The sequence below is a fragment of the Ranitomeya variabilis genome, chromosome 3, assembly GCF_051348905.1.
Source record: "Ranitomeya variabilis isolate aRanVar5 chromosome 3, aRanVar5.hap1, whole genome shotgun sequence".
Taxonomy (NCBI): Eukaryota; Metazoa; Chordata; class Amphibia; order Anura; family Dendrobatidae; genus Ranitomeya; species Ranitomeya variabilis.
This window is the reverse complement of record NC_135234.1, coordinates 645,755,703-645,783,481: the sequence shown is the minus strand read 5'-3', so window position 1 is coordinate 645,783,481 and position 27,779 is coordinate 645,755,703. Positions and strand designations below refer to the sequence as shown.

Genomic DNA, 27,779 nt, shown 5'->3' with positions numbered 1-27,779 from the left:
CCATCTTGGAAAAACGGTCACACACCACCCAGATGACGGACATCCTACGAGAAACAGGAAGGTCAGAAATAAAGTCCATAGAGATGTGCGTCCAAGGCCTCTTAGGAATAGGCAAGGGCAACAACAACCCGCTGGCCCGGGAACAGCAGGGCTTAGCCCGAGCACAAACATCACAAGACTGCACAAAAATACGTACATCTCGAGACAAGGAAGGCCACCAGAAGGACCTAGACACCAGATCCCTGGTGCCAAAAATTCCAGGATGACCTGCCAACGCGGAAGAGTGAACCTCCGAAATAACTCTACTGGTCCAGTCATCAGGGACAAACAGTCTACCAGGCGGACAGCGATCAGGCCTATCCACCTGAAACTCCTGCAAAGAGCGCCGCAGGTCTGGGGAGACAGCTGACAATATCACCCCATCCTTCAGGATGCCAGTAGGTTCGGAATCACCAGGCGAGTCAGGCTCAAAACTCCTAGAGAGGGCATCCGCCCTCACATTCTTAGACCCAGGCAGATATGAGACCACAAAGTTAAATCGAGAGAAAAACAACGACCAGCGCGCCTGTCTAGGATTCAGACGCCTGGCTGACTCAAGATAAATTAGATTTTTGTGGTCAGTCAAGACCACCACCTGGTGTCTAGCACCCTCAAGCCAATGACGCCACTCCTCAAATGCCCACTTCATGGCCAAGAGCTCCCGATTTCCAACATCATAATTTCGCTCAGCGGGCGAAAACTTTCGAGAGAAAAACGCACATGGTCTCATCACCGAGCAGTCAGGGCCTTTCTGCGACAAAACTGCACCTGCTCCGATCTCGGAAGCATCTACTTCAACCTGGAACGGGAGCGAAACATCAGGCTGGCGCAACACAGGAGCAGAAGAAAAGCGGCGCTTAAGCTCCCGAAAGGCCTCCACAGCCGCAGAGGACCAATTAGCAACATCAGCACCCTTCTTGGTCAAATCAGTCAAAGGTTTAGCAATGGCAGAAAAACCCGCTATGAATCGGCGATAGAAATTAGCAAATCCCAAGAATTTCTGAAGACTCTTTAGAGAAGTAGGTTGTATCCAATCACAAATAGCCTGAACCTTAACAGGGTCCATCTCCATAGATGAAGGGGAAAAAATATATCCCAGAAAGGAAATTCTCTGAACCCCAAATATACACTTTGAGCCCTTCACAAATAGAGAATTAGCTCGTAAAACCTGAAAAACTCTCCTGACCTGTTGAACATGAGATTCCCAGTCCTCCGAAAAAATCAAAATATCATCCAAATACACAATCATAAATTTATCCAGATATTCAGGGAAAATATCGTGCATAAAGGACTGAAAAACGGAAGGGGCATTCGCGAGACCGAAAGGCATTACCAAATACTCAAAATGGCCTTCAGGCGTATTAAATGCGGTCTTCCACTCATCCCCCTGCTTAATCCGCACCAAATTATACGCACCACGTAGATCGATCTTAGTGAACCACTTCGCCCCCTTTATGCGAGCAAAAAGATCAGTCAGTAAAGGTAACGGGTACTGTTATTTAACAGTAATCTTATTCAGAAGTCGATAGTCGATACAAGGTCTCAATGAACCATCCTTTTTACCCACAAAGAAAAACCCTGCCCCCAATGGAGACAAAGAGGGGCGAATATGACCCTTTTCTAAAGATTCTCTGATATACTCCCGCATAGCAGTATGTTCAGGTACCGACAAATTAAACAAGCGACCCTTAGGAAATTTACTACCGGGAATCAACTCAATAGCGCAGTCACACTCTCTGTGAGGGGGGAGAGAATCAGTTTTAGGCTCCTGAAAGACATCATAAAAATCTGACAGAAATGCTGGGATCTCAGAGGGAGTAGATGAAGAAATGGGAACCAAAGGTGCATCCCCATGAATCCCCCGACATCCCCAACTCAGCACAGACATTGATCTCCAGTCCAAGACTGGATTATGAATTTGTAACCATGGTAATCCAAGTACTAATACGTCATGTAGATTATATAACACAAGGAAACGAATAATCTCCTGATGGTCTGGGGAAAGATGCATAGTCACTTGTGTCCAATATTGTGGTTTATTGCTAGCCAAAGGTGTAGAATCAATACCCTTTAAGGGAATAGAAACCTCCAGAGGCTCTAAATCAAACCCACAACGCTTGGCAAAGGACCAATCCATGAGACTCAGAGCGGCGCCAGAATCCACATAAGCATCCACAGTAACAGATGATAAAGTACAAATCAATGTCACGGACAAAAGAAATTTAGACTGCAAGGTACCCATAGAAAAAGATTTATCAACCTTTTTATCAACCTTCTTTATGCGTTTAGAGCATGCTGATATAACATGAGCTGGATCTCCACAATAGAAGCACAACCCATTTTTGCGCCTGTAATTCTGTCGTTCGCCTCTAGACAATACACTATCGCATTGCATATGCTCTGGTGCCTTTTCAGAGGTCACCGCCAAATGATGCACAGGTTTTTGCTCAGAAGATACCGCCATATGGTGCACAGGTTTTTGCTCAGAAGATACCGCCATATGGTGCACAGGTTTTTGCTCAAAAGATACCGCCATATGGTGCACAGATTTTTGCTCAGAAGATACCGCCATATGGTGCACAGATTTGCGCTCCCGTAAACGCCGATCAATCTGGATAGCCAATTTCATGGCATCATTCAGACCTGTAGGCACAGGGAACCCCACCATGACATCCTTCACGGCATCAGAGAGACCTTCTCTGAAATTAGCTGCTAGAGCGCACTCATTCCATTTAGTAAGTACCGACCATTTACGAAATTTCTGGCAGTATATCTCAGCCTCATCTTGCCCCTGGGAAAGAGCCATCAAGGCTTTCTCAGCCAAAATCTCTAAATTAGGTTCTTCATAAAGCAACCCCAAAGCCAGAAAAAACGCATCTACATTTAATAACGCAGGATCCCCTGGCGACAATGCAAATGCCCAACTTTGTGGGTCACCCCGCAATAGAGAAATAACAATTTTAACCTGTTGCGCAGGATCACCAGCAGAGTGAGATTTCAGAGACAAAAACAATTTACAATTCTCTCTGAAATTCAAAAAACGGGATCTGTCTCCGGTAAAAAATTCAGGCATAGGGATCTTAGGTTCAGACATTGGAGCACGTATAACAAAATCTTGTAAGTTCTGGACCTTTGAAGCCAGGTTATTCAGACCTGCAACCAAACTCTGTGGATCCATGATTCAAACAGGTGTAACCAAAGCCATTCAAAGATTAAGAGGAGAGGAAAAAAAAAAAAGGCTGAAGACTGCAGTTTAAGCAAGGAGTACAAATAAGCACTAAGGTGCACTTTCCAAACACAGAAGAAAAAAAAAACCTTTTCATATCCTTTCCTGCTTTAGTGCATAGTTTTAACACATGTGGCCGGCCAAACTGTTATAATTTTCCCAATGGCAGGGAAATCAAAAATAACAAACGGACTAGCTCTCGGGTGATGGAAACTAAAGTGACCGTGACCTGAACCTGACACAACACTGGAAGTAGCCGGGGAGTGTTTCCTACGATGCCCTAGACACCACGCGCCAGCCGGAGATCTAACTACCCCTATCAGAGGAATATACAGGCCTGCCTTACCTCCAGAGATGAACCCCAAAAGGAGATAGCAGGCCCCCACAAATATTGACGGTGAGTCAAGAGGAAAAGACATACGTAGGATGAACAGCAGATTTAGCACAGTGAGGTCCGCTTACTAGATAGCAGAAGTACAGGAAAGAGTTACTTCACGGTCAACTTCAAAACACTACTCAAAAACACCATCCTGAAATTACTTTAAAACTCCAGTGACAACTCATGCCACTGGAGTGGCAATTTCAGTCCACGAGAGCTTCCAGCTGCAGAGAGTCACATTGCAGATAGCTGGACAAAAAATAACATTAACTAGGAACAAAATTCAACTTAGCTGAACTGGAACTTGAGGCAGGAGAATGCAACAGAATGCTACTGATACATTGTTGGCCGGCATCGGACCAGCAGCCAAGCAGCCTTAAATAGGAAACTCCCCTAATGGGTGTCAACAGGTGATCAAGGATAGAAGAAGGCAAATAAGTGGCAATACCATAAAACACCACCGGGGGAGCCCACAAACAGAATTCACAACACACAACCATCTTTAGGGTTTACAGAGAATGGTCCGAAAAAGAAAAAAAATCCAGTGAGCGGCAGTTCTGTGGGCGGAAATGCCTTGTTGATGCCAGAGGTCAGAGGAGAATGGGCAGACTGGTTCGAGCTGATAGAAAGGCAACAGTGACTCAAATCGCCACCCGTTACAACCAAGGTAGGCCTAAGAGCATCTCTGAACGCACAGTGCGTCGAACTTTGAGGCAGATGGGCTACAGCAGCAGAAGACCACACCGGGTACCACTCCTTTCAGCTAAGAACAGGAAACTGAGGCTACAATTTGTACAAGCTCATCGAAATTGGACAGTAGAAGATTGGAAAAACGTTGCTTGGTCTGATGAGTCTCGATCTCTGCTGCGACATTCGGATGGTAGGGTCAGAATTTGGCGTAAACAACATGAAAGCATGGATCCATCCTGCCTTGTATGGAGCATCTTTGGGATGTGCAGCCGACAAATCTGCGGCAACTGTGTGATGCCATCATGTCAATATGGACCAAAATCTCTGAGGAATGCTTCCAGCACCTTGTTGAATCTATGCCACGAAGAATTGAGGCAGTTCTGAAGGCAAAAGGGGGTCCAACCCGTTACTAGCATGGTGTACCTAATAAAGTGGCCGGTGAGTGTAGAGCGTCATGTAAGAGATATTGCCTCAGGACAACGTATGATGGAGCAATGCTTCTAGGGCAGAACGACCGCAGAACACACCACAAGTTTCTTTTATGAATTTAGTGTTTAGAATTTAGAGAAGAATTCTTCTTCTCTGCCTTTCTGATGTTTTTCTTGGCCTGCCACTTCTGGCCTTAACAAGAACTGTACCTGTGTTCTTCCATTTCCTTACTATGTTCCTCACAGTGGAAATTGACAGGTTAAATCTCTGAGACAGCTTTTTGTATCCTTCCCCTGAACAACTATGTTGAATAATCTTTGTTTTCAGATCATTTGACAGTTGTTTTGAGGAGCCCATGATGCCACTCTTCAGAGGAGGTGCAAACAGGAGAACAACTTGCAAGTGGCCACTTTAAGTAGCTTTTCTCATGATTGCATACACCTAGCTATGAAGTTCAAAACTCAATGAGGTTACAAAACCAAAAAAAGTGCTTTAGTAAGTCAGTAAAAAGTAGGTAGGAGTATTTAAAACAAGAAAATGATAAGGGTGCCCATACTTATGCACCTGTCAAATTTTGTTTGAATGCAGACTGCACATTTTCTGTTAGTACAATAAACCTCATTTCAAGGCAGAAACATTACTGTGTCCAACAGTTATTAGATGTATGAAACTGAAAGAGCTGTTGCAAAAAACCCCAATTTTTATAAAACATTAAGCTTAAGATTAATAGGGGTGCCCAAACTTTTTCATATGACTGTATTTAACCACTGTGTCAGTGATCTTGATGCTGCCCCATGGTGGGTATATGGGGATCTGTAACTGCCACATATATTGGATAAATTAAGCCATTGTGCTAATTACCTGTTATTATTATTCTGGAGTTGAATATCCACTGATAATATCTAAGTACTACTGAGTTTGGATCATTAATATTTTGCCTTGTCTTTTTTGTTGTCCCCTACGGTAATTTTGCTTTTTTAATTGTGAAATTTTAATAATATTAATAAACATTTTGTTTTTATACTGGGTTCTCTTCGTTCTTCCCACAAAAATTTATGTGGGATTAGTTATATATAAAAAATACGTTGCGTCAAAAGCGCTGCTACTTCCGAATTATGAGCACAAAGCCTAACTGAATAGATAGGAGCTAGATTACTACTATTTAACTGCTTAAATGTATGTAAATGGTACAATTTGATTGCCAATTAGTGCCACTGTGTTGAGATCAAGGGATACCAATGGGTTGCCACAGCTGAAGAACCAGCCACTAGGCCTTACATGATACCTTGATTTATGTCATAGGGACGATTAAGTGCAAGAGGTGCCCAGGATGCTGGGCCGAGGATGCCTAGGAGAAAGTCTGAGAGCTTCTGTTTGGTCCCGATGTAGAGGAGCTGAGTTTGTTGTGTTGAGCTCTTCCTTCAGATTAACGGATTTGTCTTCTACTTGGTCCAAGCAAGTTTCGTTCCCATTTTTAGTGCTGATGAATTACTGGTACAGCAGCATTGTTTTCTCTCTCAGGTTACAGGTGCACGAGGAGGACCACTTTGGCTCTGCGGTGCGACTCTTTCCTTCTGATGCGGTCCTAGTGATTGATCCTGCAGTACTATCTTCCCCTTTGAAGCCGTTAGTTCTTTTAACAGTCTCTCAGTGTCAGAACACATTATCCTGTCTCTCTCACTCAGGCAAGAGTCTCTCTCTACACTTCTTAAACAGACACTGCCTGCTTCTTGCTCAAATGAACATACTGAAAGCTGTAGGGAGAAAAAGGACTAGTCCAAGTGCACAAAAATCAGAAGGGAGCATCGTCTTTCAAAGTCACAGTGTAATTTGGTTCTTGACAGGGGCTGACCCCTTACATGCCTCCCCACAACTATCCTGTTGTAAAAAATGTGCCCATTATGACGCATGCCATATTTCTGTAATATTTTCGACTTTTTTTACCTGTTCATCCATTCACTGTTCTTTAAAAAAATTGTAAGTCATGGCTAATTTCATTATCTGGTACATGGACAGCCAAATTTATTGATTATTTGTTGCACATTACTACAGCGGACATTTTTGGTGTTGATGTGTAGACATGGTTTCCAACCTTAATTACTTACAGGATTAGCCCATCTATGTGTTGCACGGTAGGCTTAAGGTACCTTCACACTGAGCGACTTTACAACGAGAACGACAGAGATCCGTGACGTTGCAGCGTCCTGGATAGCGATCTCGTTCTGTTTGACACGCAGCAGCGATCTGGATCCCGCTGTGATATCGCTGGTCGGAGCTAGAAGTCCAGAACTTTATTTGGTCATCAGATCGGTGTATATCGTTGTGTTTGACAGCAAAAGCAACGATGCCTGCAATGTTTTACAATGGTAACCAGGGTAAACATCGGGTTACTAAGCGCAGGGCCGCGCTTAGTAACCCGATATTTATCCTGGTTACCATTGTAAAAGTAAAAAAAAAAAAACAGTACATACTCACCTTCTGATGTCTGTCACGTCCCCCCGGCGTCCACAGCGTTAAACTGCTTTCGGCAGGAGCGCTGCTAAATGCACGCGCTGCTGCGGAGAGCTTCCCTGCACTGACTGTCAGTGCCGGCCGTAAAGCAGAGCACAGCAGTGACGTCACCGCTGTTACTGCCGGGTGCCAGCGCTGACACATTCAGTGCAGGGAAGCCGCCGGCGGGGGACGTGACAGACATCAGAATGTGAGTATGTAGTATTTTTTTTTTACTTTTACAATGGTAACCAGGGTAAATATCGGGTTACTAAGCGCGGCCCTGCACTTAGTAACCCGATGTTTACCCTGGTTACCCGGGTGCTGCAGGGGGACTTCGGCATCATTGAAGACAGTTTCAACGATGCCGAAGTCATTCCCCTGATTGTTGGTCACTGGAGAGAGCTGTCTGTGTGACAGCTCCCCAGCGACCTAAACAGCGACGCTGCAGCGATCGGCTCGTTGTCTATATCGCTGCAGCGTCGCTGAGTGTGACGGTACCTTGGGGCTTTATTTATGGGGTCTTATTTATTCTTCCTTTTTGGAACAATTGTGAGGCAAAATAGCAACAAACTAAGGCAAAAACTGTGAAGTGTGGCGCAGTGTGTAAGCTCCTATTCAGACATATTTTTTCAAACAAGCAGTTGCTCAGGTTCAGTGCTGGGTAGGGTTGAGCGACCTTAACTTTTATAGGATCGGGTCGGGTTTCCCGAAACCCGACTTTCTCAAAAGTCGGGTCGAGTGAAATCGGCCGATCCTATAAAAAAGTCAGGGTCGGCCGAAACCTGAAACCCAATGCACTGCAATGGGATACTATGGTTCCCAGGGTCTGAAGGAGAGGAAACTCTCCTTCAGGCCCTGGGATCCATATTTAAGTGTAAAATAAAGAATTAAAATAAAAAATATTGATATACTCACCTGTCCGGCGGCCCCTGCAACTTACTGAGGGAACCGGCGGCCTGCTTTGGTTAAAATGAGCGCGTCCAGGGCCTTCCGTGACGTCACGGCTTGTGATTGGTCGCGACGGCCCATGTGACCGCCACGCGACCAATCACAAGCCGCGGACGTCATTCTCAGGTCCTAAATTCCTAGAATTCTAAATTCTAACAAAAACATTGTGACAGATTACCTTTAAAGTATCTTTCTGGTTGATCAACAACTTTATGAACGATCGTAATGGGTCAAAACAGCCATTACACATTTTAGTCTATATTTGCCCATTTTAATCACTGAACATGGTCATTTGAGGTCAGTGATGGGGTGCACAATACTGCTAAAGGTCCATAAATAGAGGTAAACAGCATAAACATAAAATTGCCATATAAAGTTGCAATTAAAGCCATTCAAGCCCCATTGCAAATTAGGCTTATTAGCAAAATTTTCAAACTTTCTTCTGTTTGCATTAAACCAGTGAACAGGGCGGCTCCAGGTTTTCGTGGGTCCCGGGTGACAGTCTCAGTGGGCCCCCCCTTTAACACATACCACAATTCATGACGCACAGATACAGCAGAGAAATATAGGTATAGTACAATGCCAGATTTCACTTCTTACATTACATGAGTGATATCTATTGTACATTCTACAGTACCATACATATAAAATAATGCATCCCATAGTCCTCCATATAGTATAATGCACAGCCCATAATTCTCCATATATAATGCACAGTCCATAGCCCTCCATATGTAATGCACAGTCCATAGCCCTCCATATGATATAATGAAGCCCACATAGTCCTCCATATTCCTCCATATAGTATAAAGCACCTCCATATATAATGCACAGCCAATAGTCCTCCATATTAGTATAATACACCGCCCATATCCTTCATATAATATAATGCACGGTCCTTAGTCCTTCATATATTATAATGCACAGCCCATATTTCTCAATATAGTATAATGCACAGCCCTTAGTCATCTATGTAGTGTAATGCACAGCCCAAAGTCATACATTCACTATAATGGGCCCCATATACTGCACCATACAGTATAATGAGCCCCATATATTGTTCCATACAGTATAATGGGCCCCATATATTGTTCCATACAGTATAATGGGCTCCATATATTGTTCCATACAGTATAATGGGTCCCATATATTGTTCCGTACAGTATAATGGGTCCTATATATTACACTTAGCTTTAGCACAAAGCACAGGAAGACAAATCTCCAATAGTAACTATGAACTGCTATTCATACAGCGTCTCATAAAAGAAAGGAAGCAAAGCTTTCACTGGCAGGACAGAGGGTCTGGCCAGGTTTTATAGGAAGAGTTAATGACCAGATCAGAAGCAGCTGAAATGGAGCTGCTTGTTTCTGACCACCATAGAAAGGATTATTAACCTCTTCATCACCAAAGGAAACCAAATTAATTTTCTATGGGATCCAAACACACAGGCTAAATGGGAGATCTGCAATTCACAATACGTCTTCTACTCTCAGATGTCCCAGGTTGGCGAGACACACTCGTGACATAAGAACTTTATGTCCCTACTGCTGCAACCAGTAAACTAAGTGATACATCGTTGGAATCAGGGTCTCTTAGCCATTCAGTGTTTCATGGTTCAATCATACCGGACAGAAAAACCAAAGGATGACAGATAGTTCACACATTACAGTGCCAATAAATTAGTCACACCTTACCAATATTAAAGGGAACCTCTCACCCCCAAAATCGAAGGTGACCTAAGCCCACCAGCATCAGGGGCTTATCTACAGCATTCTGTAATGCTGTAGATAAGCCCCCGATGTATCCCAGAAGATGAGAAAAAGGGGTTAGATTATACTCACCCAGGGGCGGTCCGATCCGATAGGTGTCGCGGTCCGAGGCCTCCCGTCCTCATAGGATGACGTCCTCTTCTTGTCTTCACGCCGTGGCTCCGGCACAGGTGTACTTTATCTCCCTGTTGAGGGCAGAGCAAATTACTGCAGTGCGCAGGAGCTGGGCCTCCCTGACCTTTCCCGGCACCTGGCACTGCAGTACTTTGCTCTGCCCTCAACAGGGTAGACAAAGTTCGCCTGCGCTGGAGCGTCCTATGAAGATAGGAGGCACCGGACCGCGACACCCATCGGACCGCAGTGGGACCGATCCCTGGGTGAGTATAATCTAACCTCTTTTTCTCCTCTTTCAGGATACATCGGGGGCTTATCTACAGCATTACAGAATGGTCTAGATAAACCCCGGTGGGCTTACCTCACCTTCGATTTTGGGGGTGACAGGTTCCCTTTAAGAAATTCCACTGAATTGTGATTTTTTTCTCTAATCCTTGCTAATAATAATCTTTATTTTTATATAGCGCTAACATATTATGCAGCACTTTACGGTTTGCACACATTATCATCACTGTCCCCGATGGGGCTCACAATCTAAATTCCCTATCAGTATGTCTTTGGAATGTGGGATGAAACCCACGCAAACATGGAGAGAACATACAAACTCTTTGCAGATGTTGTCCAAGGTGGGATTAGAACCCAGGACTCCAGCGCGGCAAGGCTGCTGTGCTATCCACTGCGCCACCGTGCTGCTACACAGTGACATATCACATACAGTGTTATGCAATAGTGACACCTACTCAGTCATAGTGCTCCATGGTGTGCCATACTGCAGTCACTACCATAGGGCTGAAATCCCAAACCACACTGCAGCTGTAGGTTTAAGGATGCACTTTCATTCCAGAAAACACCCATTTACTAGAATGACGATCTAAGCACGTCAGCTTGTGCTCCATCACAATGTGCTGTATATGTCATGCTGAATGCACCTACTGCCTCTGTAGTGGTGGGAACAGCTGGAGGATCCTGACTGATGTACCCCACCATGCTCCTGCTAGAACAGCGGGGTGCCAATGGGTTAATTTGGCAATTGTAGGTCTGACAGAGGTGTCCATGTCTGCAGTATAGTAACATCTAGTAGAGGTTAATAGACTTTCTTTCAGCATAACAATGGCAGGATGATATAATGTGTTTTTTAACTTTGCAATCAAAGGATTCATGTTCATGTTCCATTGGAGAAATCTAATAAATATTGTAAAGAGAAAAAATACATTTAAGTGTTTTAAAAAAGTGACAAAGCAAAAAATTATAACAGAGCATTTTCTATAAAAGTATTTTAAAAAAAACTATACAAATTTGGCATTTCCATTACCATATTGTAAAATGAATAATGAAGTGTTTAAAAAAAAATCCAGAATTTATTTTTTTTTCATTCCATCTCCTAAAAAGCACCATCTCTTAATGAATCAGGCGCATATGAAAAGTTGCGTGTGTCTCCATGCACCTCTCCACAAATCTTACTCCAGTCAGGAACTGGAGAAGGATTTTGGGCATAAGGCACCCCTCATGTCCTACCCCGGCTCCATCCATTGTGGTAGAGCTGTGTGAAACTGGATTGAAAACAGCAAAAACCACCAAATATTTGTGCAACTCCACAATGTGCAAAAAAGTTGTGACTTATGCCCAAGCGATTTATGGCAGAAGTCAATATGAATGCAAAAATGATAAGAATCCTACCTTTCTATGGTTTTTAATATGACACAAACGGTATTCCAGTCGTATGCTTAAAACTGTAAAGAGCTGCCCCTTGGTAAATTATCGCTGTTATTATAGATGCTATAGATTAGTACACAGCTCAAAAAAAATAAAGGGAACACTAAAATCCCACATCCTAGATATAACTGAATGAAATATTCCAGTTGTAAATCTTTATTCATTACATAGTGGAATGTGTTGAGAACAATAAAACCTAAAAATTATCAACGTAAATCACAACTAATATCCCACGGAGGTCTGGAAAATTAAGTTACAGGCTGATCCAACTTCAGTGGAAATGCCTCAAGACAAGGAAATGATACTCAGTAGTGTGTGTGACCTCCACGTGCCTATATGACCTCCCTACAATGCCTGGGCATGCTCCTGATGAGGCGGCAGATGGTCTCCTGAGGGATCTCCACCAAGACCTGGACTAAAGCATCCGCCAACTCCTGGACAGTCTGTGGTGCAACGTGACGTTGGTGGATGGTGCGAGACATGATGTCCCAGATGTGTTCAATCGGATTCAGGTCTGGGGAACTGGTGTGCCCGTCCATAGCTTCAATGCCTTCATCTTGCAGGAACTGTTGACACACTCCAGCCACATGAGGTCTGGCTTTGTCCCGCATTAAGAGGAACCCAGGGCCAACCACACCAGCATATGGTCTCACAAGGGGTCTGAGGATCTCATCTCGGTACCTAATGGCAGTCAGGCTACCACTGGCGAGCATATGGAGGGCTGTGCGCCCCTCCAAAGAAATGCCACCCCACACCATTACTGACCCACTGCCAAACCGGTCATTCTGAAGGATGTTGCAGGCAGCAGATCGCTCTCCACAGCATCTCCAGACTCACATCTGTCACATGTGCTCAGTGTGAACCTGCTTTCATCTGTGAAGAGCACAGGGCGCCAGTGGCGAATTTGCCAATCCTGGTGTTCTGTCGCAAAAGCCAAGCGTCCTGCACGGTGTTGGGCTGTGAGCACAACCCCCATCTGTGGACGTCGGGCACTCAGACCATCCTCATGGAGTCAATTTCTAACCGTTTGTGCAGACACATGCACATTTGTGGCCTGCTGGTGGTCATTTTGCAGGGCTCTGGCAGTGCTCCTCCTGTTCCTCCTTGCACAAAGGCTGGGGTAGCAGTCCTTCTGCTGGGTTGTTGTCCTCCTACAGCCCCCTCCACGTCTCCTGGTGTACTGGCCTGTCTCCTGGTAGTGCCTCCAGCCTCTGGACACTACGCTGACAGACACAGCAAACCTTCTTGCCACAGCTCGCATTGATGTGCCATCCTGGATGAGCTGCACTACCTGAGCCACTTGTGTGGGTTGTAGAGTCCGTCTCATGCTACCACGAGTGTGAAAGCACAACCAACATTCAAAAGTGACCAAAACATCAGCCAGAAAGCATTGGTACTGAGATGTGGTCTGTGGTCCCCACCTGCAGAACCACTTCTTTTTGAGTGTGTCTTGATAATTGCCAATAATTTCCATCTGTTGTCTATTCCATTTGCACAACAGCATGTGAAATTGATTGTCAAACAGTGTTGCTTCCTAAGTGGACAGTTTGATATCACATAAGTTTGATATACTTGGAGTTATATTCTGTTGTTTAAGTGTTACCTTTATTTTTTTGAGCAGTGTATATTATTATTATTACGTTTAATGGGAACTGGTTAGAAACTTTATATTTTCCTAAGTTGTGAACATATTGATAACACTTAGGGCTCGTGCAGACTAGCGTATTTTGACTCCGAGTGTGATCCGACTAAACATCGGATTGCACTCAGCGCAATTTTAGCCTATGGGGCCATCAGATGTCTGATTTTTTTCATCAGTCTGTCCAAGGACAAAAAATTGTTGCATATCTAAGTTGGATCCAATATTCGGATTGCACCTGGCCATGCAAGTCAATGAGTCCGTGGAAACCATCAGACTGCATTCAGATGTCACCTGAGTGTGGTCTAATTTCCACAGAGTGACAGAAGGGAGAAAATAGAGAAATTCCATTTCCGTTGACTGGGTCATGTCGACCACCATGTACATTTTTCTTTTGTATGCACTATAATTTCTTTTGAAATAGAAAAGGAAAATCCTGTCCTGTTGAGCCGGACTCCAATTTTTTCTATTTTCCTTGATGTGAGGCCAGGGCGAGGTCGGTATCTGAGCCCCAGGTGGTTGCGCATAGAGCAACTGGGTGAGCTGGAATCAAGTTTCTAACATTGGATCACACTATGATCACACTGATCATCTCTTATCAAAGTCTGATCAGGGTGTGATTAGCTTGATTGACTCGATTCTCTCTGATGAGTGAATCTACGGCCATCTGTCACTGTCCTTATTGTTAATTATAAAATGATGCTAGTTACAAATCATAATAATGCCTGGAAAAAAATATCTGTTTTACTTCTCAAATGGGATATTGCTTTTAGCTTTGTGCATTGAAGGGGATAAATGTCAACAAAGTACCGTAATTACTTTCCTGGGTGGGATATTATTTATGGAAAAGCACAAAAGGTAATTCCATCTATAAGAAATTTTTCTTTACATTTTTATGGAAATAAAGTTGTAAGGGCACTGAGGGTGGGCTATTCATTACCAATGCACTGGCTCTCTTAATTAGTCTTTACTTAACACCACCCACATGTGCTCAATTGACTTTTCTACCGTGCAACTCTCTCTTCCGCAGTACAGAAGACACGTCAGTCAAGCAGGTAGGCGCAGAGATAGGAAGGATATAATGCAGATTGGAGCTACACTTGCATGAAGACATTTCTGCCAGGTGTGAACTAGTCATTTACTATCCTAGCCAGTAATGTAGAAGAGAAACAAAACTGATCAAGAGCATGGAGCCATTTTTAAAAGAAACCTGGTGACCTGACTCTTAGGCTAAGTTCACACTGGGTGTTTTTGTTGCATTTTTTTCTGCTGCTTTTTTTTTGGCAGCAAAACCTGATTTCTTGGCAGGAAAGAAGCTGCGGCAAAAACACATTTTTATGCGTTTTTTGTTGCATTTTTTTCATGTGTTTGGGGCTTTCTTTTGTCTCTTTGTGCATGCTAATAAAGTTTAGTGCCCCCAGAGGAAAAAAAACTACTTCATGTAGAACCATACCTGTAGATCACGATAGGACTGGAAAAAAATCGCAGCGTAGATAGATAGATAGATAGATAGATGAAAAGCCAACAATTCATCTGCCGTGTATGATAAAATCACAGCAGGACCCTACAGGATAGATTGGATGGATTACACAGTATATACACATAGAATAGGTAGATATATAGATGTCAGTGACATATATAATAAGTACAGTGTGTGTGCAGCTTACTGTACATGTATTTAATGAATAAAAGATTATTTGTCTGAAAAAATTGTGTGGGCTCCCACGTAATTTTCCAAACCAGCAGAGGGAAAGCTGCTGGCTGGGGGCAGATGTTTATAGCCTGGGAAGGAGGTAATACCTATGGAACTTCCCAGGCTATCTATATCAGCTCATATCTGTATACCTAACCTTTACTAGCTATTAAAATGTGCACCCCCCTAAAAAAATGAAGTAGAGTCCCATTATAATTAATAACCAGCAAATGCTAGGCAGACAGCTGAGGGCTGATATTAATAGCCGAGGAAGGGGCCATGGATTTTTCCCTCCAGGCTAAAAACATCAGCTCACAGCCACCCCAGAAAAGGCACATCTATTAGATGCGTCAATTCTGGCACTTAGCTTTGCTCTTCCCACTTGCTTTGATGTGGTGGCAAGTGGGGTTCATATTTGTGGGGTTGATGTCACCTTTGTATTGTCAAGTGACATCAAGCCTAGAGGTTAGTAATGGAGAGGTGTCTATAAGACACCCCCATTACTAACCTCATAGTCATATTGTATAAAAGCACACACACCCAGAATAAAGTCCTTTAATTGAAAAAAATGACAGACTCTTTTAATAAATCTTAAATAATTAAACCATACTTACTGCATTGCCCATTCCAGTGACGCCATTGTCTCCTTCAAAAGAATTAAAATAATAAACAATATCCTTCATCTGTCCGCTGAGAAGATTATAATCAATTTGTCCCACGACAGGTCTAGCTCTGCTACATCTAGATGGCAGGCTGCATGGTTGCATGATGGGGAACTCCTTAACCCCTTCATGACCTTGGGATTTTCCATTTTTCCGTGTTCGTTTTTCGCTCCCCTCCTTCCCAGAGCCATAACTTTTTTATTTTTCCGTTAATATGACCATGTGAGGGCTTATTTTTTGCGGGACGAGTTGTACTTTTAAAAGACATCATTGGTTTTACCATGTCGTGTACTAGAAATCAGGAAAAAAATTGCAAAAAAAGTGCAATCCCACACTTGTTTTTTGCTTTGTTTTTTTGCTAGGTTAACTAAATGCTAATCATAGACACCTAACATGTCTAGGTTATTTTTTATCTAAGTGGTGAAAAAAATTCCAAACTTTGCTAAAAAAAAAAAAAAATGATCTGGGGTCAGTTGAGGGCTTATTTTTTGCGTGCCGAGCTGATGTTTTTAATGATACCATTTTGGTGCAGATACGTTCTTTTGATCACCCGTTATTGCATTTTAATGCAATGTCGCAGCGACCAAAAAAAACGTAGTTTTGGCGTTTCAATTTTTTTTTCTCGCTACGCCGTTTAGCAATCAGGTTAATCCTTTTTTTTATTGATAGATCGGGCGATTCTGAACGCGGCGATACCAAATATGTGTAGGTTTGATTTTTTTTTAATTGATTTATTTTGAATGGGGCGAAAGGGGGGTGATTTAAACTTTTACATTTTTTTATAATTTTTTTTATACTTTTTTTTTAATTTTGCCATGCTTCAATAGCCTCCATGGGAGGCTAGAAGCAGGCACAACGCGATCGGCTCTGCTACATAGCAGCGATCATCAGATCGCTGCTATGCAGCAGAAATGCAGGTGTGCTGTGAGCGCCGACCACAGGGTGGCGCTCACAGCTACCGGGGATCAGTAACCATAGAGGTCTCAAGGACCTCTATGGTTACACTGCAGAAGCATCACTGACCCCCGATCATGTGACAGGGGTTGGCGATGCGCTCATTTCCAGCCTCCCGGCCGGAAGCGCCGGTTAAATGCTGCTGTCTGCGTTTGACAGCGGCATTTAACTAGTTAATAGCGGCGGGTGAATCGCGATTCACCCGCCGCTATTGCGGGCACATGTCAGCTGTCCAAAACAGCTGACATGTCCCGGCTTTGATGCGGGCTCACCGCCGGAGCCCTGCATCAAAGCGGGGTATCTGACCTTGGACATACTATCCCATCCGAGGTCAGAAAGGTTAACCTTCATCTGACGTCCGCCCTTTGCACTCAAGCTGACGTCAGATAGGTGAAGTGAGTTCATTGGCTGTGAACTACCAGGACCTTTCTGACAGCAACGCGAGCGTGAGAACCTTTTCACGCTCGCGGTGATGTAAGACAAGTTATAGGAATTCATCACGAGACACTGAGCAGTGGTAGCACACACTGCTCAGTCTCTCTGTTGGATAACAGGCTGTATTGTCGCATCATGCAACCATCCAGCCTGTCATCTAGATGTAGCAGTAACAGACTGGGAGGTCACATCCTGCTGTCCTTGACTTTTCTGCAGCAAAAACGCTGTAAAAAATGTTACCTGTATTTTTGGTGCGTTTTTGCAGCGTTTTCTCACCACCCATTCAAGTCAGTAGGTGAAAAACACTGAAAAAGCGCTGAAAGAAGAAAAAATTTTCAGACCAGTTTGCTGTCTTTCATTCCAACTGTTGGTTGGAGACATTGTGGCACTCCATTTTCTGATGGATACCGCCAGTAACCACTAGGCCCCATTAACTTGAATGGCATCTATCAGTTTCTGTTGTTTTGATGGGAATAACAAAGGAATGAATAATTAGACAATGAGGGAACTGCTTAAATTCCAGTTTTGCTGCATTGGCAAAAAGAATCCCACTTAGGCCGGGTTCACAATAGCGTTTCTGTGCGCAGCGTATGATCCGCATACATTCACATGCGTCATGCGTACATATCTTTAACATGGTGTACGCAGAGACATGCATTTGCATGTGTTCGCATGCGGATGCATGCATCATTTTGCGGTGTGCGGCGAACGCAACATGTTGCATTTTTTGAGGCGTCAAATATTGCGCAATAATGCACACGCGGAAGATTGAGGATGAGTGCGTCAAAAAAAGCATTACTGTCTATGGGAATGCATTGGTACGCAAGGACATGCGTACGCATGCGTTCTATACACATGCGTACTTTAGACTGCACATGTCCAGGAAATGATGTAATCAACTCCACCATGTGCATAAAAACCGCAAACGCATGCCAAAACACATTTAAATGCATGCACATGCAGCGGGATTTTCTAATCATGCGTAAGATGATGAAGAGGCATGCGTTTTGGCGTGCGTTTGCGCATACAGATGATATGCGGCGCACTGAAACACTAATGTGAACCTAGCCTTAGTGCGTTGGTGGATAGAATATGGAAAGTAACCAGTAACAGACTAGTGAAGTTACTTGATTGCATGTTCTGCTTTTTGATAAATATCAGATCCCTTCACAACTTCTAAAACAACAGCTGTAAATAGTATATAGAAGAAATGAACCTTCAGAATCTCGCTTTCTCTTTCTATTTCATAATTGAGTTTTCACTTTAGCCAAACGAGTGAGACACTAAATCCCTATGGGCTAAACACATTTCTGGGAACATCCTGTGCTGGGGTCTCAATGTTTTCTTGAGACATAAATGTACAAACAACTTGTTACCACCAATGTATCATTAGATTTGTCCTGCAATACGGGAACAACCACCAGGGGGAGTGGAAGGGAGGTAACAGGAGCTCACCTGAAGCGAAGATCTGAAGAGCTCCACTAGGGAGCAGTAGGGAGGTCGGACAAGCCAAATCAGCAACAGCCGGGAACGCAGTATCAGAGGTGAAGACAGAAGCAAGGTCTGAACTAAGCCAGGGGTCAGAAGCCAGTCGGGAGCGTGGTACCAAGAGGACGAGATGAAAACACAGCCAGAAACACTCCAAGGATCTGAGCCAGATGGGACAATCCAAAACAGGAATGCAAGACAGAAGGGCAGGTCAGAAATCAAGCCAGGTCATACACAGCGGGGAACAGACACACAGGACGCACCAAGACAGAGGTCAGGAACGAGGCAAATATGAACGTGGGCAGACAGGTAGCAAAGGACCCACTCAGGGTGCGCTAGGTCAGCTGCTCTAGCTGAAGACATGAGCTATCACTGACATCAGCTGCAAGTAACAGAGCAGGTAAATAGCCACCCATACACCAGAGAGAGGCAGGAAAGGTTAACCTGCGCATGACCAGGTCAGGAAAGAGATAGCCTGCAGTAAAAGCTGACCTGGATCACGACAAGATTGTTCTGAGCACATGGGGTGTCATTGTTCTCAGCTGCACGGGGTTCTCGATTAAGCAGAACGAACTGCAGCTGAGAGCAATGATTTTTTAATGAAGCCAAAAGATACTTTCACCAGATGATTGTGTGTTTACTTGTTCGTTAGGTGTTCGTCAGTCTGTTTACTTTGCCAGGTTATTGGAAAACAAGCATTTCTAGGAACACTTCTTCCCGATAATCACACAGTGTAAATGCACCTTTAGCATAGTAATATTGGTAATGCACAGTCTCATGGGGTGGCGCATAACATAATACCAGAATGTGTCCCAAGGTTTTGCCAGTGCCAGAGGCACCAGTGAAAAGGGAAAAAGAGATCAGAGTGAAATGGTGGCCTATAAAGCAAGGGGGTACAGGTGGGGAGCTGAAGTGTCAAGGACAGGTAAGGGGCTAGGTATGATTTTTCTAAAACCATTCTTGCTGACCGCCATTTTGCTGGATTCACACTAAATAAAAAAAATGGGGTTTATAGGAATCAATGAATGTTACACAGAGAGAAAAATGTCACAGCAGGCTGCGGCATAGGCCGGAGTCACACTAGACCGTAATATGGACAAGTGCTATGCAATAAAAAATTGCATAGCACTCGGACCAATGTTAATCTATGGGGCAGATCCTATCATCCGTTGTTTTCTTGGCCGTATTCAGGATCCGAGTGAAATCGCAGGATTGTCAGCGTATCTCGGCCGAGACTAGCTAATGCAAGTCTATGGGTGCGAGAAAAACTTGCACACCGCACGGACCATCAATGTGACATCCATATGGCATCCGTATGCAATGCGATTTTAACATGAGCTTTTTCATAGAGAGAACTGCTATATGTAAAAGCTCATGTTAAAATCGCATTGCATACGGATGCCATACAGATGTCACACTGTTACTAGGTGCGAGGAAATCACATCCTCGCATTGCACACAGATGACATACGGATCACTGTTCGGGAACATTTGTGTGATTTTCGGCCGTCACAATCGGACCGATTTTTTTATACGGTAAGTGTGACGCCGGCCATAGGTGTAGCATTGTGCCAAATTTGAGTAGTAAAATAGATGTGCAACAACACACATGCACAGTTAAATGTCTACATTTTAAATATATAATATATATATATTTTTTTTTTTTCTCAAATGCTAAGTACGTACATGGACAAAAGCCAGCACCAGCACACGGTGTACAGATTTATTTACCTATATAGTACTATTAATTTCCACAACACTTTACAGACATCATTATCACTGTCCCCATTGGGGCTCACAATCTATTTGTTTATCAGTATGACTTTTGGAGTAAGGTAGGAAAAACAGAGGAAGAACAAATTACTTGCAGATATTGTCCTTGGTGATATTTGATCCCAGAACCTAAGCACTGTAGAGATAAATTGTTAACCACTGAGTCACTCTGCTGCCTAAAGATGTTAAAGTTCTTTACAACACACACTTTGTGAGGGAAGACCGTGGTTGTAAAATGTCTGGATTTTAGGGAATTTTTTTTACAATTAAAAAACAACAATTTCCACCTTGACAAAAACGATTGCACAAGAAATGATTCACACTGATTTCAGGTTTTATTATATATAAATATTGTGCTGCCATGCTTCTGCTTTCTACTGCAATAAAAATTAAGAAAAAAAATGGTGTAATTGTAATTCAAATGCAGTGTAGGACAAATCTCAGCTACAGCATATCTCCGATCAATCATACTAAGTTTGTTCCTGCTTCTCTCAGAGCAATGGTAGGTTCACATGAGCATGAAAAAACGGACAGCACTAGGATCAATATTATTCAGTACGGTTGTTCACATGAGTGTATTTTTCACATCCGTACAGTATCTACGTTTTTACAGATACATTGAAATTCTTAAACATAGGAAACTGTAACTGGACTTGTAAAATATTGACTGCTGCTGTAAAAATATGGATCTCACATGGATTGCACATGTATGGAAAGTGAGAAAAAAATTGTCTGCGTTTTCTAGTTGGAAATGCTTGAGTGAAGCCAGCTCTACAATTGCTCACACTGACGTGTAATATGGAGAAGTACAATGTGAGAAAATTTTGCATTGCACTTTGACCAGTATTATTTAGTGAGGCTGAGCAGGTCTACAAATTTTATCTCATGTGCCAATCCGACATTAGAAAAAAATTGCAGCATGCTGCGAATGGCAACATATCTCGCACGGCGTGCACAAATTCAATTCAATGGGTACGTGTAAAACAACGAGTGCATGTCATCTGAGTGCAGTCCGATATACGCCGAGACAGGCCACGGAGAACATGGAAAGATTAATCTCTCCATCTCCTCACCTGTGATCCGATTCTGGCATATGAGAGGTTTGGAGCACAGAACATTGACACTTGGCTCGCGCTCGCGGCAGAGTTTGAGCCGAGTGTCATTAGCATATCACATCCAATGTTCCCGCATTGGAAGCTATACACTAATGTGACCCTGGCTGCACTTGAACAGCACACGTCCGTATAACACGCTCCTCTGAACGAGCCTTAATTCACAGATTAGCACACTCAACATCTTCACTGCTGCAGTTGTACAACACATTACTGTCTGGAGTATTTTCTCAATGTGTTAGGGCTTTTTTTCCTATCTCTATTGCTGAGATGTGAGTTCTGACATCCTTTCACTATCCTAAAATCACCTAAATAGCTGCTGCATTCCCTGATTAAGCTTTTATATAGGCTCTAATCTCCTGATTATGCTATTTTAGGTGATAACTGCATGGCATTATTGTGAAGCCTGTGCCATCACACCCGAGGTCATGTGAGCCTTCTCTGATTCATGCAATCTTTTGCAATGTGTAAAGAGGCAGCAGGCATTTTTTTGTCAATTCAAGCAAATCAAATAAAAAGTTGTGCAAATTCCTGAGAATATCATAAATTCAACTAGAATTCGATTCACATCGAATTGATTCAAAGAAACAGACGGCCACACAATGCAGTGGCATACCTACGCAGTAAGGTTGTAGTGATCAGAAGAAAAGGCAGTGTTCCAGAATAAATACACATTATACAAGGCTGAGTCGGATCTGGGAAGGCTTTTCACTTATTCTTTTATTGCGAGAATTTTGCAATAGAAATTTAAAAAATCATACCAGACTTGTTCTCATTTTTTCAGTTCGTATGACTCAAACTTGTCTTAAAAAAGAGAATAAGCTACAAGAAATTACACCTTATGTTGTCATCAAAATCAGCATCAGATGTTCAAAAGCTAGGATCAGACACTGTTTAGAGTGTGTTTCCAACTTCAGGTTTTTAGATGAAGTGTTTGAAGACAAAACCAGAAATGCCTCATAAATATAGACCCCTATAAGGAAAAGAAGGAAACTTCTTTTGAATCCTCTCTTTCAATTGGATTTCAAAACTGCATCGAAAAAACAGAAAGTGTGTCACTTTTAGGCTACGTGCACAAAATGGTTTTTTCAGGTCGGTCAACTCCAAAAACCCACCTGAAAAAAAGAACTCAGAACCACTGAAAAGAATGAACATAAGCATTTCTAGGAAAAGAGCAGCAGTGTTCACACTGTTCCCCGGTGTTGAAGACGGCTCACATCGCTGTCCCCTGCACGTGGAGCTCAGTGACCCATGCGGATTTACCGCATATAGTGAATGGCTATGGGTGAGACTACGCCGTGAAGACAAATGATAGCTAATTGATATGCTGCGGCTTGTAAACCCGCACTGCGGGTGAATTTATGTAGTGTTAAATAGAAGCACAGTGGGCATGGGACTTCTATAAATCCCATCCACTGTGCTTGTAATGGAGAACACAGCGTTCTGGAAGCAGTGCAGATGTGCAGCGTCCAAAACGCTGCTATTCCTGATCGCGGGTACGTAACCTTAGAGTATGTGTACACATGTGTTTTAGGTGGACAAACCCACAAATACTTCAGGAAATGCTGGTGTTTTTTTCTGAAAGGTCTTTTTTAGCTTTTTTGGTCATTTACTGAGGGCTTTTTCAACGTTTTTGACTCCCTGTAGTTTTTTAGTGCATTTTTACAGCATTTTTTGGGGATCGTCTTTTGGTCTGGAATTTTCCTCACAAATTGTTAACTCTATTAAATAATGAAAAAAACGTGAGTAGATTTTCAAGTACAAACTCTAGTACACCTTCCCATTGGCTTGTAAACAGCAGAGCTTCTTCAGAGCGGGAGACTCCAGAAGAATGGTCAGATTACGTCTTTTAATAGCTTTGGAAATTTAAAACGGTTAAAACACCCTCACATGCCTGAACATATGAACAGCAAGTCATTTTTACATAGAAATGTATATGTTCATTCAAGGGAGCGTTTTTTTGGGGGGGCTATTTCAGGCGGGTTTTGGAGCAGGCCACCTAAAAAAAGATGTTGTGTTGTGTATTATTGGGCAATATCTTAGTGTTAATTACAATTTTTACTTGTTATGGTTGTACTAAGAAGATGAATTGCATCTATCTAGATATATGCAGCACTGTTACACTAGATAGATAGATAGATAGATAGATAGATAGATAGATAGATAAGTAATAGATAGATAGATAGATAGATAGATAGATAGATAGATGATAAATAGATAGGTAATAGATAATAGATAGGTAATAGATAATACATAGGTAATAGATAATAGATAGATAGATAATAGATAGATGATGGATAATAGATGAATGGATAGATAGATATGGGATAGATAGATAGATACACAATAGATAGATGATAGAGAGACAATAGATATAGATAGATAGATAGATAGATAGATAAATAAATAACACAGGTCTGCAACTAAAAAGCTGTTTGATTATTTTCATCTAATTTCCATGTATCTTGGTGTTTTGATAGCAAAAAATATTGAAAAAAAACCTAAACGTCAGGACTTGCCACAAACCTATAGGTTCTTCTGCAAACTCTGGGACAGGGATAGTTAGGGTCCCGGTCCAAGGGACAGTTTTACACTCCTCTCCCTTACTTCAGACCATCCATTGTGACATTTTCACCAGCCCCACATTTTTAGATCTTGTTATGGATCCCGTTGCAATTCTTTAAAAACAATTGCAGGGCCTGTCGCTGGAAGTGTCTGACCTGCAATATAGGGTCTTGCAGCAGCAACAGACTATTAGACTGATGGGCAGTCAGGCTGATCCTGAGCCTAAGGTGGCCCTTCCGGATGGGTTTTCTGGGGGATGGGATAGATTTGTTGTTTTCCGTGAAGCCTGCAAGCTTTATTTTAGGCTTCGTCCACGTTCATCTGGGAGTGAGGAGCAATGGGTTGAGATTTTTATTTCTCTCCTTCAAGGAGATCCTCAGTTCTTGGCCTTATCACTCCCATGAGACTCGCTGTCTGTCCGGTTGGTTGATGTTTTTTTTGTGTCAATAAACGACGACGATCTGGACTGTCTCCCTTGCTGAATCTAGGCTACTTTAGTTCCAGCAAGGAGACCGGCTGGCATAGGAATTTTGCTCAGAGTTCCGTAGATTGGCTATTGACACCTGGTGGAACAATCCTGCTCTTAGGAGACAGTTTTATCAGGGTCTGTCTGAAAGATTAAAAGATGCACTAGTGCTTTACAAAACTCCTGAGTCATTGGAGGCCACCATGGCTCTGGCTATGCGTATTGATAGACTCCTTAGAGATAGACTATGCCCTGTATGGTCCTCCCTAAAAAAGAAGTTCTCCCTGTATGCTCCGAAGTCCCAATGCAGTTATGGGAGACTTCTCTCAGTATCTTGCAGTTCTCCGCAAAACAGGTTTGTTTGTTTTTTGTGGTCAAAAGGGGAATTCCATTGGGGTCTTTCCTTCTTTACCTAAGTAAAAAAAAGCTGTCAGAAAACTTCTAACCCCAGTTTGTGTGGAGGATTACAACTTGGGTGTATATATCCCCTCCGAATCTGTATCTAAGTTTATCTTACCTGTGGAAGTTGTTATAGGTATGAAAACTGAGATAATATCTATCCTCTTTGATAGTGGGGCAGGAGCCAACATGGTGGATGCTTGGTTTGCACGGGACCTTGGTCTTCTCTGTAATACGCTGGTGAAGTCCATCCCTATATGTAACTCTGCCCCTCTCGAAATTTTATGCAAGTAGTGCATAATGTGAACCTGCGCATAGGGGCTCTACACAGGGAGCTCCTTTTTTATTATATCTTGGAGGTCTTCCTACTCCTATTGTTTTACTCATTCCGCGGCGAACTGCGCATAATCCGGTTATTGAGTGGCAGTCCAGAGAAAAAGTCAAGTGGAATGATTTCTGATAAGATAATTGCCTGAGTACCATCATTTCTACTGTTTCCACTAAAACCATACCCTCTTTTCTGTCTGATTTTGTGAATGTGTTCTCAGAAAAGGGGTGCCAGGAACTGTATCCCTATCATGTGTAGGATTGCGCCATAAGCTTGTGCCCTTGAGTGAAATTGCCCAAGACTTGATTATACAATCTGTCTAGCCCTGAAAGGCAGGCCATGAAAGATTACATCTGTGAGTGTCTTGCTAAGTGATATATTAAGGTACCGTCACACATAACGATTTCGTTAACGATATCGTTGCTTTTTGTGAAGTAGCAACGATATTGTTAACAAAATCGTTATGCGTGACAGCGACCAACGATCAGGCCCCTGCTGGGAGATCGTTGGTCGCTGCGAATGATCAGGACCTTTTTTTGGTCGCTGATCACCCGCTGTCATCGCTGCATCGGCGTGTGTGACGCCGATCCAGCGATGTCTTCACTGGTAACCAGGGTAAATATCAGGTTACTAAGCGCAGGGCCGCGCTTAGTAACCCGATGTTTACCCTGGTTACCATTGTAAATGTAAAAAAAAAAAACACTACATACTTACATTCCGGTGTCTGTCACGTCCCTCGCCATCAGCTTCCCACACTGACTGTGAGCGCCGGCCGTAAAGCACAGCGGTGACGTCACCGCTGTGCTGTGCTTTACGGCCGGCGCTGACACAGTCAGTGCGGGAAGCTGACGGCGAGGGACGTGACAGACACCGGAATGTAAGTTTTTTTGTGTTTTTTTTTTTTTTACATTTACAATGGTAACCAGGGTAAACATCGGGTTACTAAGCGCGGCCCTGTGCTTAGTAACCCGATGTTTACCCTGGTTACCCGGGGACTTCGTCCGGTGACAGCTCTCCAGCGACCACACAACGACTTACCAACGATCACGGCCAGGTCGTATCGCTGGTCGTGATCGTTGGTAAATCATTAAGTGTAATGGTACCTTTAGACCCTCATCTTTGCCAGTAGTGGCAGGGTTCTTCCTTTGTTAAGAAAAAAGATGTGGGATCTGCATCTCAGTTTTGATTTTCGTGAGTTGAAATGGATTACTATCTGAGACCCTTATCCTCTCCTATTCATTCCCAACTATTTTAATCAGATTGTTGGTTCAAAATGATCCTATAAGTTGCACCTCAGGGGTGATTATAATTTAATTAGGATCAAGAAGGGGATGAGCGGAAGACGGCCTTTAACACTCTTGAAGGGCATTATGAAAATCTGGTCATGCCCTTTGTTTGACTAATGCCTCTGCTGTTTTCCAACACTTTGTTAATGACATTTTTCGCTACCTTGTAGGTAGATTTGTAGTGGTGTATCTTGACAATATTTTGATGTGCTCGACTGATCTCAAGTCACATAAGTCACATGACAGGCAGATTTTACAAGTTTTTCAGGATAATAAACTGTAACTCCAAATTAGATAAATGTGTATTCGCTGTACAAGAGGTTCAATTGCTGGGTTTCCTAGTGTCTGTTGCAGGTTTCTGGATGGATCCTGATAAGGTTCGTGCAGTTCTGAAATGGGATCTGCCAGAAAATCGGAAAATGCTGCAACGCTTTTTGGGGTCTGCTAACTATTATCGGAAGTTTATCTGAAATTTCTCGTCGATTGTCAAACCCCTCACTGACATGACAAAGAAAGGTACAGACTCCTCATGGTGGTCCGACTGTGCCCGTCAGGCATTTTCTTCTTGAAGATGTGCTTTTCCACTACCCCTGTACTCATTCAACCCGATGTTTCACAACCATTTATTGTCAAGGATGATACATCTGAGGTGGGCGTCGGGGCTGTGTTGTCCCAAGTGTCATCCAATGGTAAGTGAAGCCATGTGCTTTTTCCGCTAAGAAATTATCGTTGGCCGATAGGAACAATGATGTAGGCAATAGAGAACTTTTGGCCATCAAATTGGCTTTTGAGGACTGGCGTCACTTTTTGGAGGGGGCAGTCCATCCTGTCACTGTCATTACTGGTCATAAAAATCTGTTGTACCTCGAATCTGCTAAACATCTTAATCTTTGACAACTAGATGGTCTTTGTTTTTTATCAGGCTTAATTTCATTGTCATTTTCCTTCCTGGAATTAAGAACGTCAAAGCTAATGCTTTATCTCATAGTTTCCCTGGGGTGGTAGTTCGGATGACTCTGTCCCTATTTTAAAAGAAGGGGTGGTCATCTCTGCTGTATGTTCTGAGCTGGAGGGAGAGGTATTCAATTCACAGGTGGACGCCTCTTCTTGTCCTTCACGGAAATTATTTGTACCATTGCATCTGCGACTCAAAGTTCTAGGGGAACATCATAACTCGAA

General features: G+C 43.0%; 2 protein-coding genes across 4 annotated transcripts in view; one reads left to right on the top strand and one right to left on the bottom strand.

Annotated features, from left to right (window-relative positions):
• Positions 1–19,049, bottom strand: part of LOC143816831 (uncharacterized) — a 73,485-nt gene extending 54,436 nt beyond the window's left edge. For both annotated transcript variants that reach the window (XM_077297712.1, XM_077297713.1), the window contains exons 1-2: positions 18,936–19,049; positions 18,640–18,833 (exon numbers count right to left, since the gene is read on the bottom strand). In XM_077297712.1, coding sequence (XP_077153827.1) covers positions 18,640–18,833; positions 18,936–19,035 — 294 coding nt within the window. In that variant the 5' untranslated portion in view covers positions 19,036–19,049. The remainder of the gene's footprint in view (positions 1–18,639; positions 18,834–18,935) is intronic.
• The window catches only part of STAT6 (signal transducer and activator of transcription 6), a 285,544-nt gene that overhangs the window by 2,893 nt on the left and 254,872 nt on the right, over positions 1–27,779 (top strand). The window contains exon 2 of one of the 2 annotated variants that reach the window (XM_077297710.1): positions 14,471–14,563. The exons of the other annotated variant lie outside the window; for it this stretch is intronic. Coding sequence (XP_077153825.1) covers positions 14,545–14,563 — 19 coding nt within the window. The 5' untranslated portion in view covers positions 14,471–14,544. The remainder of the gene's footprint in view (positions 1–14,470; positions 14,564–27,779) is intronic. 2 annotated transcript variants of the gene reach the window in all.